Genomic DNA, 16,616 nt, shown 5'->3' on the forward strand with positions numbered 1-16,616 from the left:
TATGCTTTCACAGAAAAGCACAAATATATTTGAAAATTAACTCCGACAGCTTCTCTTTGTTCTAAAGATGTTGCAGGTGCAAAGCTGGGCTCTGACACTAAGAATGGCCGATCACCAAGCCATTTACTCGCCCCACTGTACAGAAAAAAGGCAATGATGCAATACTAAGGATGCAGACGAACATGCATTCTGTACAAGAGGTTACAACTTAAAAGAGTAACTGGATGCCTGACAGGTTTGTGTGAAATACAGCAATCTCTAGTACATTATGGTACGTACAGACTATCAGTCATTTCAGTAAATTAGTTTGAGAACATCCCAGCTCTCCCAAATCCTTACTTTTAATGTAAGGTAGTTTATATGCCATTTTATTAGAAAGTCTAGAGTTTTAAATTCTGGCTCAGAGCTTTCCTTAATCATCACCACAAAGTAGCACTGTTTAGAGCTGCTCACTGGTACTCCTGTGCCCTGCCAGCAGCCATGTCCACATCTGTGCTCTCCAGCCTGCTTCAAACAAATGGAACCAGAGTACTAAAATTCTATAGTTTAAATCTCTGAAGAGATTTCAACTAGTGTGTTTGGGAAGGATTCACCACTGAAGTGCAGATGGTAAAAGGGGATTAGGGAGGTGGTGATGTGCACTAGACAGCAGGTAGGACGCACTCGCATCTTTACTGGGCACAGCTGGATTTGGACTTGCTGGAGGACACAGCATGATTTACACCAAATTTATAAAACTATGTTAAACTGATGAAATAAGAAGATAAGATATTTAATCCACACAGGAGTTACTAACTTGCTGATTCAGTCCTACTCAATTCACCAATGCAAACCAGATTAAAAAAAAACCAAACAACTAATTAGAACAAACAATAACTGTTCAGGTAAGACAGTTACTGCCATGAGCTTAACTGAACAAATTTTGAAAGTCTCCTTCCAGGGTCAGGTTCGCCTGTTGAAAATCCTACCAGATTCTGCTGCACAGCGCTACCCTCTTACTCAATTTGTTTGTCCTTCTCGGACTGCTTTACGTACAGAAGATTACTGAATTATTTCAAAACCTGTTCCTCTGACAAAGCTGTGAGGGCTGTGACCTTTGGCAAAATGTGGGAACAATTAACAGTGTATATGGGATAGTGAAGCCAGGAGGGTGCTCTCATGAAATATATAACTACCTAGTACTACTTGCAGAGTGGGTGAAGTAGGGAGGTGAGTAGATTCTGTCTCTTCAGGCTTGTTACCTATTAAAAATTCTATTTTTTGGAAACATCTATTGACAGATAGTGTATTAAATTGCCATAGCTAGCTGCCACAGGCATGATCATGACTGCAGGTTCCATAGACACTGAACCTACAGTCTAGCAGCTCTTGGCTGCCCCATTCCCACCCCCAGACAGTTTGCTTGTCTCTCTGTCTTAAGCAAATACCTTTTTGCTCACACAGTGAACCAAAATAATTCCACTAGGGATCAGATGAGCAGCTGAACCAACACAAGAGAAAGGGAGGACTACGTAAGTGAGTACAGGAAAGACAGAATTGCCAGAAGTTTGGTTGGTTTAAGGGCACGGTGTAGCAGCTTTACTCCCCATTTAACCAGGTTAAGTGATTACCTTTCCAGTTTGGCCCCATCTGCTCATCACTGCCCTAAGTATGGTGGTTACCAGCCTTCAGACCTGCCAGCATAATTGCATGCATAGCTGCTCCCTGACCTGGCTCTGTCAAAATGAATGCAGCTGAGCTTAAACACCTCTTTTATAGTTCTTGGGGGGCTTTTGTTTCTGCTTTTAGCGTGTCAGGACTAGGTTAGGGAGCAATTAAATGTGCAGCTATGTTGGCAGATCTGAGGGGGCAGCTGGATCAGAAGCAACACATCTGACCATGCTCTAAACAAACATCTGTCCAAAGTTTTAGTCAAACAGATGTGGAGAAACAAATGTACCTAATAAGTCTGGAAGTGAAAATATAATTTATGGGAAACTGCATGTATCAAATTTTCTTCTACGAAATGCAATCACTAATTTATGAGATTATAATTTTCCATAGTCACACATGAAGTATCTAGTAGATACTTCAGGAAACCAGCACATACTTTAAATGGATAAATCCATGCAAGCAATTATTTTTTGTTCTGCCAGGACACTGCTGGCTCCACAGGGTTGTGAACAGCTTGCACCAACTTGAACTGAGGGCATGCTAATCAGCTCTGCATGTTGTTACTAATAAAAATTGAAAACCTTTGGTTTCAGACTGCAATTTTACATATGCTATAAAGCAGATAACTCAGTAATGCTGCAAACGCATTGAGAATTTCTTGTCCTGTGACCCTGGCTGCGTTTTTCCAAGCCCATTTCTTGTGCTAGCACAAGATTTTGCAAAGACACAGTAAGAATTGATGCAACCTCCCCCACTCTGATGGGGAGGTTCTGGACCTGCTTCCTAGGCCCCTTCACCACAGGGCAACATAAATGCTGATGCTGGCAAAAGGGGAGCAAAGGTACAAAGGGAGGAACGAGCAACCAGAAGTATCAGCCAGTCAAAGGTGCTTCATTTGGAAGTATTGCTGGTCTAAAATCTACATGAAACTGCCTCTTCAAACCAGCTTCCGAAAAAAAGATTATTTAAAAGCCAGATGATGTCAAAAACTGAATACACTGGTCTACAGGAGAAAGAGGATTTATACTGCTTTGATTTAGTTATTGCTGATGTGTAGATATCTCAAGATACACAATAGTAATAACCAATCAAAAAGCATTTCCTCATTCCATTCTCATGTTCAACACTTCAGAGAAACCTAACTTCCTCTGTTTCAAAAATCAAAGTAAATAATGTATACAGATTGTAAAGTTCTCTTTAGAAATTAAGAAGTTCACTGCAGACTTGATTGACCAAACTGTGTTAGACATTATATATATGAACACTCATACCCTGTTGAATTGTACTGCAGAGCTGAACACTAAAAATAAGCAACTGAGCATGAACATAAAGAATGGAGACTTTCCCAACTAGTTTGAAAATGTACCTACCTCAGTTATCCCCCAAACACTTTTTTTTATTTGATTTATGTTCTGCTGCTTTAAAAGAAGAAATGGGTCAATATGAAATAATGCACATACTTGTATAGTAGATATTTATACCCAAAATAAACTTTCTCTTGGGAGAATATTTTTACAGCAGCATTTAAAGTCTCCTGGCAATGGTTAGCTAGAAAAGTTATTTATTTATTTAGAATAAAAGTTCTCAGAAATTTTTTAACCACCACCATTTAGGATGCTGGGAATAAGCTTACTAATTCAAGTTTCTCCCTTTTCCCCAAATTACTTTTCATTGTATTTAACATTTAGTATTCATACATGCAGAGGAATGCATAGTATGCATTAAGGCAGAGAAAATTATGTTCAAGAAATGTATGGGCTATTTTATAAGAGATGATGTGTACATACAAAGCAATTCAACTTACTACATGCTGTTGAGTCTAATAAGCCTGAAAACAAAACACATTGCCTTGGATGCTTAGACTTTTCCTCTTGCACCTACATTTTTAATATCTGGCATACAAATATCAACAATTTATGATTTGCACTTTCTCAACAACAAGGTATGAAACACTAAATAAATACTGTTTTCCCTCAAGATACACAATACTTCTGTTATACAGACTATGAAATGGAAAAAAATACTTAGAGGCTGAATCTGGTTTGTGACTCCTAATTTTTTCATTAAACGTAAAGACCTCTTTGCAATGACACATTTGAAGCTTCATTTTAACTAATAGACTGAAGCCCACCATTTTAGACTCAACCACAGATTTTTTTAAGGAAGTGGCAAACCATTGCTGCTAGTTGAGAAAATGAAAATTAGTCCCTAGGAGAGGATACAATCAATGGTGTGTTAATCTAACCTTCAGCTGTTAATGATTTGCACTACTATTTCCCCTGATGCTGTGGGTTCTGCTGAAATATTGTTTTAGCAGTTACTGTCAGCTTTCCCTACCTTTTTTCTGCCTGAAAGGGAAAGACTGAAGTGAAAGTCTTAGCAACAGATTTTGCCTGTGCTATTTTTTCCCCTTTTTTTTCTGACCCAGATCTTTCACACCATGGAAGCAGAAGACAGAATGGTAAACTGTTCTGGTTTTTTCAGTTCAAGCCTTTTTAGCCAGTCAGTTATTCACAACTCCTCTTACTTACAAAAGAGGTGTTACACTAAGCAGTCACCATTAGAATTGCGATATTAACATGAGATTAAATAATTTAGGAAGTCTGTATTTTGCCAGCTTTTTTCACATTCAGCCAAAAAGCTAAGTTTTACAGGTCTCTTTTTTGGAATGAACTGGGGAGGGTCTTGTATTTCCAGACATGAGAACTGCACAAGCAACCTGGAAGAGACTTCTGCTGGTGTAGCAATAAATAAGTGTACTGATCTTGCAGATTTGCCTGATCCTGCAAACTTTGAGTCCTTAAAGATCATTCTGTTCACTCAGTTGAAACAACCTTGCAAAAGAAAACTGCATAGCCTGCAAGCCAAATTCTGCAAAGTACTGAGTGCCAAAATAATAAAAATACTCAGCACCTTGCAAAGCTGTGTTCCACACACACAATGCTAGTTTTCTTAGCAAGCATTTCTTCTAGGAAAGAGTGTATCTGAAGTGTTTTAGTATTCTTAAAGCTGAAAGGCCTTGCAAAACTATTCAAACTTCCTTTACAGGTATGTCAGTCCCTTTAATTAATTTAGTTATGAATCTCTCAAAAAAAAAGGTAAGTATTTAGCATCAAGTGTAGAAAATTTAGGTTAAGTTGAAGAAGCAACATTTGAACTATTTCAATATCAGCTTCATGCACACTAGAAGAAGCTGTATCAGAGTTGTGTGTTGGTCCACACAAATCTAATGTATTGATAAATACTTATCACAGCTTAAAACATACTGAAAAGTTTAATGTTGCTCCTTTCAGATCACGCTCACAAGCCATTAAGAGCAACAAAATGGTTTGAATACAAGTTGAACACTAGCTGCAAAAATAGCTTCACAAAATTCTCGAGTAACTTAGACATTACTTTATGTTTGAATATTTTTCATATTGAAAGCTCACGCCTCTTTTTTTCCAATATTTGATGAGTTTCGGAGAGTGTCCTTAAAAGGTTTCATCCATGATATTTACTACTGATAACTAACATAACCATCAGAAATTGTCTTTGTACTGAATGGACCTTGTCAAAATTTTTATTGATTAGAAAGCTTAAAAAAATTAACTAAATGTCTCACATTCAATAGATTACAATGTGGGTGTTTACACACTTCAGAAAATGAGTGCTACTAGCCAGAAGAGCTAATTTTATTTTTTTTATTGTTGCTGTGCTCTTTTAATGTATTTTTATCAAGAATCTGGATTGAAGGAAAAGATTTCTAGTAAAATTTGCAATGACAAAAACCAGGGATCTCTAAGTAACAAAGACAACATTTCATGGATTCAGGCTATTTCAGGAGGACCAAATGTATAATCCATGTATTTCTATATGGCCAAATATAAGAACATAGTGCCTATGAATGAGGAATGTAAGCCTCAGAATCCAAAAAACTATTCAGGGATGAAGAACGGCTAAAGGATCTGGGATATATAAAGGGAAGAACAACCAGCAGAAATAGAGAACAAATGACTTCATTATTTGGCACTGATGTAGTAATTTCTGAAATATGGAGTGCACTTGAGACATCAACACTAAGAAGGCTGAAAAACCACAGAGAATTCAGAAAAAGAACTGCGGGAATAATTAAAAGACTTGCAAATACACCATATAGTCAAGCTCAAATAATAAAAACTTTTCTTCATATAATAAAGAGATTGTATACAATTTGACGGTCATCTGCGAATTCATACATGGGGAATAGAAATGTAATCTCATCCGAAAAGATGTAATAAAATCTATCATCTGGAAGCTCATATCATGCGAAGGCAGATCTCAAACATGATATTCCTTACAAGTAATTAGAGCTTCTGAAAAACACTTGGAGGTATTTATATAAAGAATTTGCTATATTCCCTCTTACTGGAATCCACAGTTAACCCACAGTGGCTGTTTGTTTAAAATACAAATCTCTTCGTCATGAACTAAATCAGGTAAATCTTACAGCATTTATATCGGAGAGCAGATTGGATGGTCATGTTTCCAACAATCTTCAATTCCATTGAGGTCAAACACAAGATTGACGGGATTCAAAGAACTTTGGATCACATGTATATTCACAATTCTATCAATCTGGTTATATGCACAGAATTTTGGCTTTAAAGGCTAATGAAAATAATAGATGTGGTTTGTCAGTTTTGTTTTATTATCTTCTTTCTGTGTTTTAATGAAAGAAAATTCAAATTTTAACATATAGTCTAACATAAGATATGGTCAAGTCAGCTGAAATCCCAAAACTGGCAAAAGATGACAGCCAGATGAACAGAATCGGAGCTGAACAATATTCTGCAAGTATCATATTTAGCCTTACAGATTAGAAAGGCTTTACACACTTTGCTAAAATTAAGTTGCATAAAGAAAGATCCAGATGCCTTGTTTAATCATTTTGGGTTATCAATAACAACTTCAAAATATAATTCTCTTTTCTTCCTTCTTAGTGATTAAAAAGCAATCTCAAGATTGTATACATATACTTACTCTGGCAATCGAGACAGGATACCCAAGGAAAGAGAACTTATGCCATCATTAATCCGACCCGACAGTTTACGCTTCTGAATCCAGCTGACAGCAAATTCCAGCCCAATAAAAGTAATGAAAAATGGAATACTCTGAAAAAAAAGTTTGAAACAAAAGAAGTCACAACAAAAATAAAATTAGTTACACCTTTCCAGTAGCAGTTTATGCAGCCAGATGCTTCTCAGATTGGCTGGCACCTTACTAGCTACTACTGTGATAAAGCTCTTACAAATCAGAACAACCAAAGCTACCATTTAATCCATAACACCAGCATAAATTCATTGCAGTAACCTCCAACCACATAGTTTTCTTTTGTATATTCTGCACATGAACTGTTAAAAGGTATCATAACAAAACACAAAAGTCTTTCCAAACTCATATTTCTCATATTCAAGTGAATCAGCAAGGGCAGCAACGTTTGTGGATTTCTCTAACCACAAGGTAGAACAGAATCTGGTTTTTATTTGATATGTACAAAGTTTTCTGAATGTGTTCAGCCTCTGAACTTGGCACCCAACATTATTATCTGAAAGGCATAGTAAAGTGAGTTTATTTCTACTCAGCATTTCTGTTGCCATGCTTTTTGCTTCAGACAGCAGCAGCTCTTCCATATTTGTTTTCATCAGAGAACCCAGTAACTATGCAGCCCATTCCAATTTGTGCAATACATGTCTTCTTTCCAGACCAAGTAGCAACAATATAATGTTCTCCTTTTTTTTTTTTTTTGATTGTACTGACTATAAAATAATTTTCTGCCTTTCTGAACAAAGTATAATGATGAGCAAGACTTAAACATTTCTCATTCAAAACTGTTTTAGTTGAGGATTCAATTCTCACTGTCCATCTTACACCCCCAACCAACTGGCAAGTTGAAAATGCACAACAGCAGCACCCAGTAGTGCTGACGAAAAGTGTGGCTACGACTAGTAGTAGCACTAGTAACATTTTAGTGACATCGGTTTTTACCAGCAAAGAAAGACTCTTAGACCTGTTCTCAAATTTTCATCATCACAGGCAACAAAAACAAAAAAGCCTTGGGTAACAGTAATTGGGGGAGCATATACTCTTTTTACTAACTATGGAGTCTTAACAGTCCTTGTACTTCATGTGTGGAAGGAATGACAAGGCAGTGGCAGCATATTAGCCACTGCCACCAAAATCTAGAAGGCCTGTTGCAAAGAAAATGGAAAAGAATTATCAGATCTCCGTGTCTGCGAATGTTCCTTCAACTGCCTCCCTTGCTCTGTAGAAAGTTCTAAGGTGACCTTTGAAACATTCAGACAATTGCTTTTTCACTATATTAAGGCAAAAAATTCCTACCATGTTTTGTAGGGCAAGAGAAACGCAAGACCAGTGAGACGTTCTGCACCTCTATGGGAGGCACCACACTGCCAAACTTGACCTATTACTCTTCTGCTGCTTTTGCCCTCTTCGAACGACCTGCAACCACATACGGCTTCACTGACTGAAACCCTCCAAACTGCAGGGCTGTAGGAGAGAGGCTGCTACTGCCTATACAACATTTTAATGGAAGAAGCATGTTGCCTGTGCAAATGCCATTGCATTTTGGAGGGTGCTCATTTTTTGTTGCCAAGTGAGATATGATCTGGGAATTCCTACCAGGCTGGGACACTAAAGAGACTAAGATGGATATAGACCAGATTGCTCAGCCGAAGAAGAATTGGATGATTCAAACCATGCAAGCAGTAAGAGATTTATGGCCTCTAGGAAATGTGAAAGTTCATAAACTTCAGCAGCACAGGGTTAGGTTACAATAACAGATGAACAGAGATTAATATCAACATGACACTTTTTAATTTAGGTGCCTAGCTTGCTCTGTTATAGCATTTTAGGCGTATAAAAGCCTGTTTGTGGTATGTACTAACTGATGCTACAAAAAACTCAGAAAGCAAAGGAAGACCTACGCATAAAGCCTAAACAACACCCAAGAAAACCAATGTGGTAAATCTTTCAATATTTGAAATCAGTAATAAGGAAAGAAATAAAAAGAAACTCCATTACCTTCCATTTGAAATTAATTAAGCATTCCAGGAAAATAGAAATACTTCTTTGTTTTGCTCTATCTAGCTACTTCATTTCTGAGTAGATTTTTAATGTACTTTTCTTAATTGATATCATCAAAGAACAGATTCCTAATTTATCAAAAAAGACTGATCACCACAGCTGTACATTCCATCAGAGAAAAAAAAATATTTAATAAGAAAAACTAAGAAACACTTGACCACAGTATTAGGAGCCAGGTCTAACACAGACTACAAACAGTTTGAAGGTATGAAACAGCAGAAGCTGCACAGTAAATGGAATGGGCTCAGGACAGAAAAAGTGGGATGCTTTTTTCACTAAATGAAAACAGTTAATGAGAAATGTACAATGTCTGTATTCTATGCAATGATTCACTTTACCCAGCAATCTCTGAAACAGTTAAAACACTTGATTTTATACTAATACACATTATTATAACTCCTTTCTCATTGACTTCATTAAATATTTTCTTCCCACTGTGAAGCTGTGAAACAGCCAAGCATTTGACAGCACTTTTTGACTCACAAATAGGTAGTGTCATAGCAAGGAAGATAAAGAAACATTCAGAAAGCCTTAACCTCCTGCCCATCAAGGAGCTTGCAAAAGGAAAGACTTATGGTATACCCCTTACTATCTAAGAAATGACTACCTGTCTACCATACACTGCATTAAGCCATGCCCAAAGCAGATCAAAGGGATGAACTACGTCAAGGCTAGTATGTATTATTTATGTGACCATAACATCTATTGTCATGGAGTAGGATCATATTGTGTTAGATGCAGCACAAACAGAATGAAAAGGCATTCCCTGTACCAAAGAGCCTACTGTGTAAGGATGAGATGTAATACAACAGAAGGATACTGCAAGTAATTCAGGAAAAAAGGAGACAGTAAGAGAGAAAATACTCTCACCAGCCTAATCACTACCTTTTTTTTGCTTCAAATTAAAATGGTAGTGAAGACATTTAAGAACCTGTTGAGATGAGTAGCTTTGCAACAGTTTTCAACAGTTGTCCCTACAAACAAAATGGCACAAAGTTAAGAAATAGCCACTGCTGGCATCACAGGTCAGAGACAGAAGCCAGACACTTTTGGTATCTTCTGGTCTATGTTTTACTCTCTCTCTGTTTCCAGTTGTTGGGGTTTTTTTTCTTCTCCCATCACCAGAAATACTCAATGGAGATTTGCATTAGGTTGTGGCTTACTTGAATGACTGATCCATAACTTGAAAGCCTTACTCTGAGCACTTAGTAAGAGGGTTCAGAATGCAAAGGACCATTTTAAATCAGTTTCTGCTTTATACTGTTGCAAAAAAAATAATATTCTAAGTTGAAACGCAGCATACATTCATAGTTTTATTGCTTTTCTTGAAACAGTTTCTATTTTCTTAAAGTCCTAGATTCTTATAACATAAGATTCTCAACTTTCAAGTAAAACTAAATATGAAGGTTCTGTGCCTCATTATTTAGAAGCAAACCCTAAAATGAGTTTAAATGTGAACTTAGTCTTTAGGCTCTCAAGAGAGTAAATAGAAAAGAAAAAAAAATATTATTAAATTGAAATTAATTTCATTTTGAGGTTGAAATTATAAAAATTATGAATTTATGGTTCATGAAAACTATATTTGGCAAAGAAGCAGTATTCCTTATACCTATCTGTAGATTATGAGAAAATTAAAAAAAAAATAAAAAGCAACCAAAAACAATCAACAGAGCAGAGTCTAATCTTATACCCATACAAAAAAGGGTGCTCTTAAGAGGAAAGGGCAAGCATCAGTATAGATTTGTAAGTCAGAATGTTCTGCCCTGCAGAAGGAAAATCAATATACTCTCTCTTCTCAGAAATAAGGGAAAATCAAGGGGTTTGAATTCTACATTCACATTTTGTCACATTTATGTGACAAAAACTCACATAAAAATAAATTCTGTGATGATAATCCAAGATTCAGACCCCTTTTCCCAGAATTCTGAAAATTAGTTGAAAGGGTGACTTTTCCCTGGGTGCTGCTGCAGAGCTTTTCTACTTGTCGCTGGTAGCAGCTGATCCGCTCATGTTTTAAACAGGACTTGGGGCCTTCACATTCAACTCTGCCAACATACAGAGCACAATGCAGGGACCAGGAGCTGTCCTGCCTCTGAAAGTGGAAGTAATATAACCACAGACAGAAAGTACACTGCATAAGTTAAGCTAACCAAACCATTGTGTTCCCAAAGTCAGAGCTGCTTCACCCACTGCTGTCATTTCCTGCCTAGTTATAACAGCACAGACTAAACTCTAGCTCTAAGCAGCCACTCTGACAAAGTGCATATACTTCCTAAACCTCCCAAGTGCTCAGTTTTGTAGATCACTAAACCCATGAATATTTGAATGAACTAGCAGGTTCTGCCACCTGTCTAATTTTGGAATGTGCAAATCCCCACAGCTGTAGCCATGTGATCTACTGTACTAGAAATACTCTCATCTGTCTAATATACATGACAGATCACAGATCCAAGATGCAAATCCATCTTCTATACAGTGTCTCAGGAAAATAAAAAAATTAAAAAAATAAAAAAAATAAATAATAAAAAAAAGAAAACCCCACACACTACTTAGGAGATGTAAATGTAATCAGTAGTTTGTTTCACACATGCATCATCATGATTGTTATTTTAAAAAAGTGTGAATTATTTGAGCTGAGGCCTTCATTTAATATCAGGTCTACACTAGAATTGTTTTTTTCTTCTGTGTAGGGTTGATCTCAAACATCCACTTGTACCAACCTCCATCTTTACCAACTCAAGGGGTTACCACTCCAAGCCCTCCCTGAAAGGCTCATCAGTTCACTATTAAATCTATTCCTGATGATTCCAATGTTTATGCTGCTCTTTCAATTGTTTCTTAAACAGTCCAAGAAAAGCAGCTGGAGAGGGACTGTAGATAGTTACCTTCTGCCCACAAACATGGCCAGAAGAGGAAGGATGAGCACTGTCTAACCTCAAACCAAAGCCATAGAGTGAAAACAGTTATACCCCTAAAATACTTTCATACAACCACATGACCAAGCTTCAAAATATCTGTTCTAGAAACAAACACACTGGCCAGGAGGGAAATCTAGTACAGCTAACTCAAGATAGGAATTATACGAAAGTATAACTCTAATGGGAAACCCATTTTTAGTGCAGCTTTTTGTGAGATACTCCTTTAAAAATTTATCACAGCAGTGCTCTACAACATAAGTGCCTGCATAAGTCTGCAGGCACTTTTATAATTCAAAGAAGTATTAAGAATCTTTACACAAACTTACAGGTATGTGTCCAGTATAAGAAATTCCATGTTTGGCCAAGGTCTGAGCTTAATATTTCACACAGGAGAAGAAAGCCCTGGGATATTAAGGAATGCTGCTGACAAGAAAGTGAATGATACTCTTTTGGAAATGTGGGAGCAGCAAAAGGGACTGAGATAGTAGATAAGAGCTGGAGGGAGATATCAGCTGACAAGGCAAAACCGTCAAGCTCTAGAGTCTTCCTTGACCATGACGCTATAGATTAGTTGCAAAACACCTCTGAGGACAGCAGTCCATTGACCAGACACTGCACACACATGCTGAGCTTGCAGCAGCTGTCTGCTTACCCCATCCAAAAGGGCAACCTTTGCTGATAACATCCATCAGTGAGGGGCTGCTGCATACTACAATTCCAAGAAAGCTGCTGATGGTGTTACACTGCCCAACCCTGCAAAACCCATGACAGCCCCATTGCAGCCTGATAGCAGTTGCACAGCAGTCCAAGGTACACCTGGTAGAGAAGCTAGTCAGAACTACAAAGACCCATGTAAAAAGTTCAGATCTTCAGTGAAGCTGGGCTAAATTTTCTTTGTCAAGTGCAAAACAGTGTTTATCTGTGGTTTCTGTGAACAGCTGACATCGATCTGGGTTCAGCAGGAGCTGAATGTCAAGATACATACAACACACGACAGAACAGAGCAAAGGTACCTTCTTGGAAGTGGATAAACTGGCAGGGCAGGAGCAGAGGGAGAGATATGCTGCTGCCTGCTGACAAGGGAGTTCTCACCCCTGACCTCTGTACTCTTGCATTGGAGCTTTAGGACACACCACTGTTCCAGTACAAATATTTGTTCTAAATTCTCTTAAACAATCTTTATTTTTTATTTTAAATAGAAACTTTTTATTTTTCTTTCTTTGACTGAGCTTGTACCACTTGCCTTAAGCGCTCAAAGAGACCTGACTTTTTTATTGCTTTAAGAACGGTAACAGCCAAACATAGTATCACGTTTTCTGGTTTACGCAGTTCAGTTTGCTGTCACTGTTCAGCTTGCCAGTGCTGATGGATATAACATTAATATCAACCCTCCAATATTTGGGGTGCTTCTCTGAAAACTTTAGCTCCTGGTATCAGGAGAAAGCATCTGAGCCTTCATTTAAAATACATGAAGATAAGGGGCACGGTTACTCTGGTAGCTTATAGGCAGAAAGCCCAGGAGTGAAAGCCGCAAGAGAAACACGAGGTATTTAATTTTCATTTAGGTGCCCTTTCGCGGACATCGCTTCTTTGGGCCGGCTGTGGTTTTTTACAGAGGCGGAGGTAGGCGGAGGGGAGGAGGGCGAGGAGTGCTGGCGAGGAGTGTGCTGCCGGGGGTGGGAGAGGAGGGGACTCTTACCTTCTCCACGTAGTCGGGCACCTCCTCCAGCGAGCGGAAGGTGCTCTCGCCGGGCGGCAGCGCGTAGAAGAGGGCGCGGAGCTGCTGGCCGGGCGCGGGGTCCCGCGGGCTGCCCGCCTCGCTGCCCGCGGCCATGGCCCGGCCGCGCTGCCCCCGCTCCGCTCCGCGGGTGCGCACAGCGCGGACCGACCGACAGACGGACGGACGGACCGACCGACCGCCCACCCACAGCACCGCGGCGCTCGGCCCCGCGGCCTCGCCTCCTCACCCCGTGGAGCTGCGGGCTTAAAGGCTTCTGTGGGGAAAGCCTCCCGTTTCTTATTTCTCTGCATCGTGCTGTTTTGGAGGTTTGCTTGGCATTGGCGGTTCTTTTTTGTATGTGTCATCACTACCTGGCCCGCTTCTGGAAGCTGAGAAAACCCCGCACACACCTTTCTTGCCCACTGCACACCCCAGCTCCCTTTGTACCCTCAAAAATGTCAGAACCTCGAAAAACAACAGAGCTCAAGCTATCCTTTCTCGATTTTACACAGATTTCTACGCAAAAAATAAAAAATACTGCTCAGGTTTTGATTTCTGCATAAAAATAAAATGTTAAGCATTTTGAGAAACAGGCCAAGGTGTCCTTTTTTGGCTCCTTTGTTCAGCTGTATGGGCCAGCCCAGCATTCTTCACGTTAAAACATTCTATTTTGTAATAGGGCTTATCACAGCTCAATTTTATGCAGTTCAATTAACATGACTACACTGAAGGTAGCCTCTAGAAGCCATCAATCTTATTTCATTTACAAAGGAATTAAAACTAGGGAAATACAAAGAAACAGTGAAAACAAATGCATGCTAGATCCTTATAGAAAATTACTTTTAGAAATGGGAATAAGGACAGGTTTTTACATTCAACACTTTCAGTCTGAAGCTAAGGAGCATGTCAAATGTTTATCAGTCACACTTGATGTTTAGTGTTAGTACAAATAATAAGGTTTGTGATAGATTAGTCAGAAATAAAAATGAAATGTCCCAACAATTCCTTCATTTCAAATGTTCAGTTCTGCTTACAGTCAGACAAAGAAATGGACTGTAGATCCTGCTGTTATGGATTTTACAACAATTTAAATTCTAGCAGTAATTAAATTAAGAAAAACATTTTACTTTGAATCAACCCTTAACTTTGGAAAGGAACTATGCAAGATAATTTCAGCTGAAGTAGAGCAGGGATATCAGAAAGTCATTGGACATACCAGTAAAATATTTTACTTTAAACTGAGCAAGGCACAAGTATTGTAAAGTGGCACTGATGACGAAATAAAGTTGGACACTCTCTCAATATATATAGTTTATACCAGTATTATGATATAAGGGAAAAAAATAAAATTTAAATGCTTTAAAATTGCATCCTAATATTCTCAGTTTCACTGATTTATGATAATCTCAGGTTCTTCCAGAACTCTAGTTATTAACTTCTAAAATATCAATCTAAATGAAAATTCAAAATTTACTCAAAATCACACAAATCAACAGCATTCTGACTAGATCTTCATTGCAACCAGTGGTAGAAAACATTTTCTTGTTCACTTAGATTAGCTTTAGTATTTCTATGACATTATTCTCACATTCAAGCTCCTTTAACTCACCATAACCTCAGTCACACCCTCTCAGCAGGCTCTCCTGAGCCCTTCACTGTTCTGGTGCTGGTGTTCATCTTGTTCCACCATCAGCTCACAGAGTTAAAAATGGCCTAAACTTAATCCCATAAAAATTGTTATCAGTGAACTGTATGAGGGACCACTCTGGAGTAAGAACAGTTAGCAGAGAAAGGGAGCCCATGGCCACACAAGCTGAGATGCATTTCAGGTACCATGGAACCAGTACATCGTATCACACCATTCTGGGAAATAAGGTAATCCGTCAAGTTTTTAGGACTTTCTACTTTCTTAAAAATTATTATTTTGGACCCTCATTTCACTGTAAGTTGTCACCTCAATATCACTGCACTGAAGCTCTTGCTTTCAAAACCAAAGGAAAGAATTTGGACTTGATCACATTTCACAGGGGAAAAAGATGGGTTGTGTTTTCCAGCTTGTATCCAAGGAAAAATAGCTGGTAGCACTACAATAGCTACACCTCTGGTGAGGAGAAGAACAATTTTAAATCTTGTCTGGAGCATCTCTGAGTGTTTGACAGGCTCCAGTAGTCTGGCTCGACAAGTGTAGCTGCTTTGTCTACTTATGCCTTGAAACTTAGCATGCAGTTTTCAGTGCTCATTCTTTTTGCTGCTAAGGAAGAAAAAGAAAATAAAGCACTCAGGAATGTTCCTTTGTTGGAGGCACTAATCCTTTCCCAGACAATGCTACCTCCATTTAGTGACCTTGCAGAATTTTTTTGCAAGAGTTACTTTTTTAAATTATTTTATTTCCTACAAAGAGTTAATCTACTTTTTTTCCTCTTCACCACAACAAAAGAATAGAAAAGCTGATATTTCCCATCCCTATACTGGCATCAAAAATGCAGAAGGATGTTCTGTCTGGAGACTGGGCTTCTGCTGTTGACTAGTAGATCATTCCAGTAACTAAGGCAACAAAGGCCTCTGTTCTACTTAGAGGAAATTGGGAAGCTGGCCTAACATGATCTGTAGGTGGATCATATTTTGTTTTCTCTAAAGAGCTCCATCCCACCCACTCCATGAACAGAGAACGCCCAGAGTCTTCCTGTTTGGGTCTCTCTAAGCACTAAAACAGCACTAAATAATAAAGTCATAAAGGGAATTAGGGCAGGTTGAAATTGGGATGGGCCATATAGTCTGCCTTGGCAGTCATTCACAGCAAACTGAATCATATCCAGAATGGAGCTGGGCTTAGTATGCTCTGTTTATGTGGTAGTATCTTTGAATATAGAAATAGTTTGTATGACGAGTACACTGTGAAAAGCAGCTGTCAGAATAATTTTGTATCACCATTCTGCCTATACAGCACCTATGCTTGGCAGTGGATGACATTAGGGGAGCACTAAATGCATCAGCATTATTATAAAACTGGTATTACAAAATATTTGCAATGCTGTCTTTGTCAGTGATAAACTGTACATCATACAGTACCATTTAAGAAAAAAATAGTCGTATTTAATTTGTTGATATTATAAGCAATATGTATTAATGCACAGTTCTTAATAATAGCATACTACTGACTCCAGAAGCCTGAAGACAAGGATGTTTTGAGTATTAATCAA

The 16,616-nt window shown here is 38.4% G+C and overlaps 1 protein-coding gene across 1 annotated transcript in view; it reads right to left on the reverse strand.

The window, feature by feature from the left end:
* The window catches only part of AGMO (alkylglycerol monooxygenase), a 188,425-nt gene extending 174,895 nt beyond the window's left edge, over window positions 1-13,530 (reverse strand). The window contains exons 1-2 of the mRNA XM_027639386.1: window positions 13,396-13,530; window positions 6,655-6,785 (exon numbers count right to left, since the gene is read on the reverse strand). Coding sequence (XP_027495187.1) covers window positions 6,655-6,785; window positions 13,396-13,530 — 266 coding nt within the window. The remainder of the gene's footprint in view (window positions 1-6,654; window positions 6,786-13,395) is intronic.
* Window positions 13,531-16,616: the final 3,086 nt, after the last annotated feature.

This window comes from Corapipo altera, unplaced genomic scaffold (assembly GCF_003945725.1).
Source record: "Corapipo altera isolate COAL_440 unplaced genomic scaffold, ASM394572v1 44, whole genome shotgun sequence".
Lineage (NCBI taxonomy): Eukaryota > Metazoa > Chordata > Aves > Passeriformes > Pipridae > Corapipo > Corapipo altera.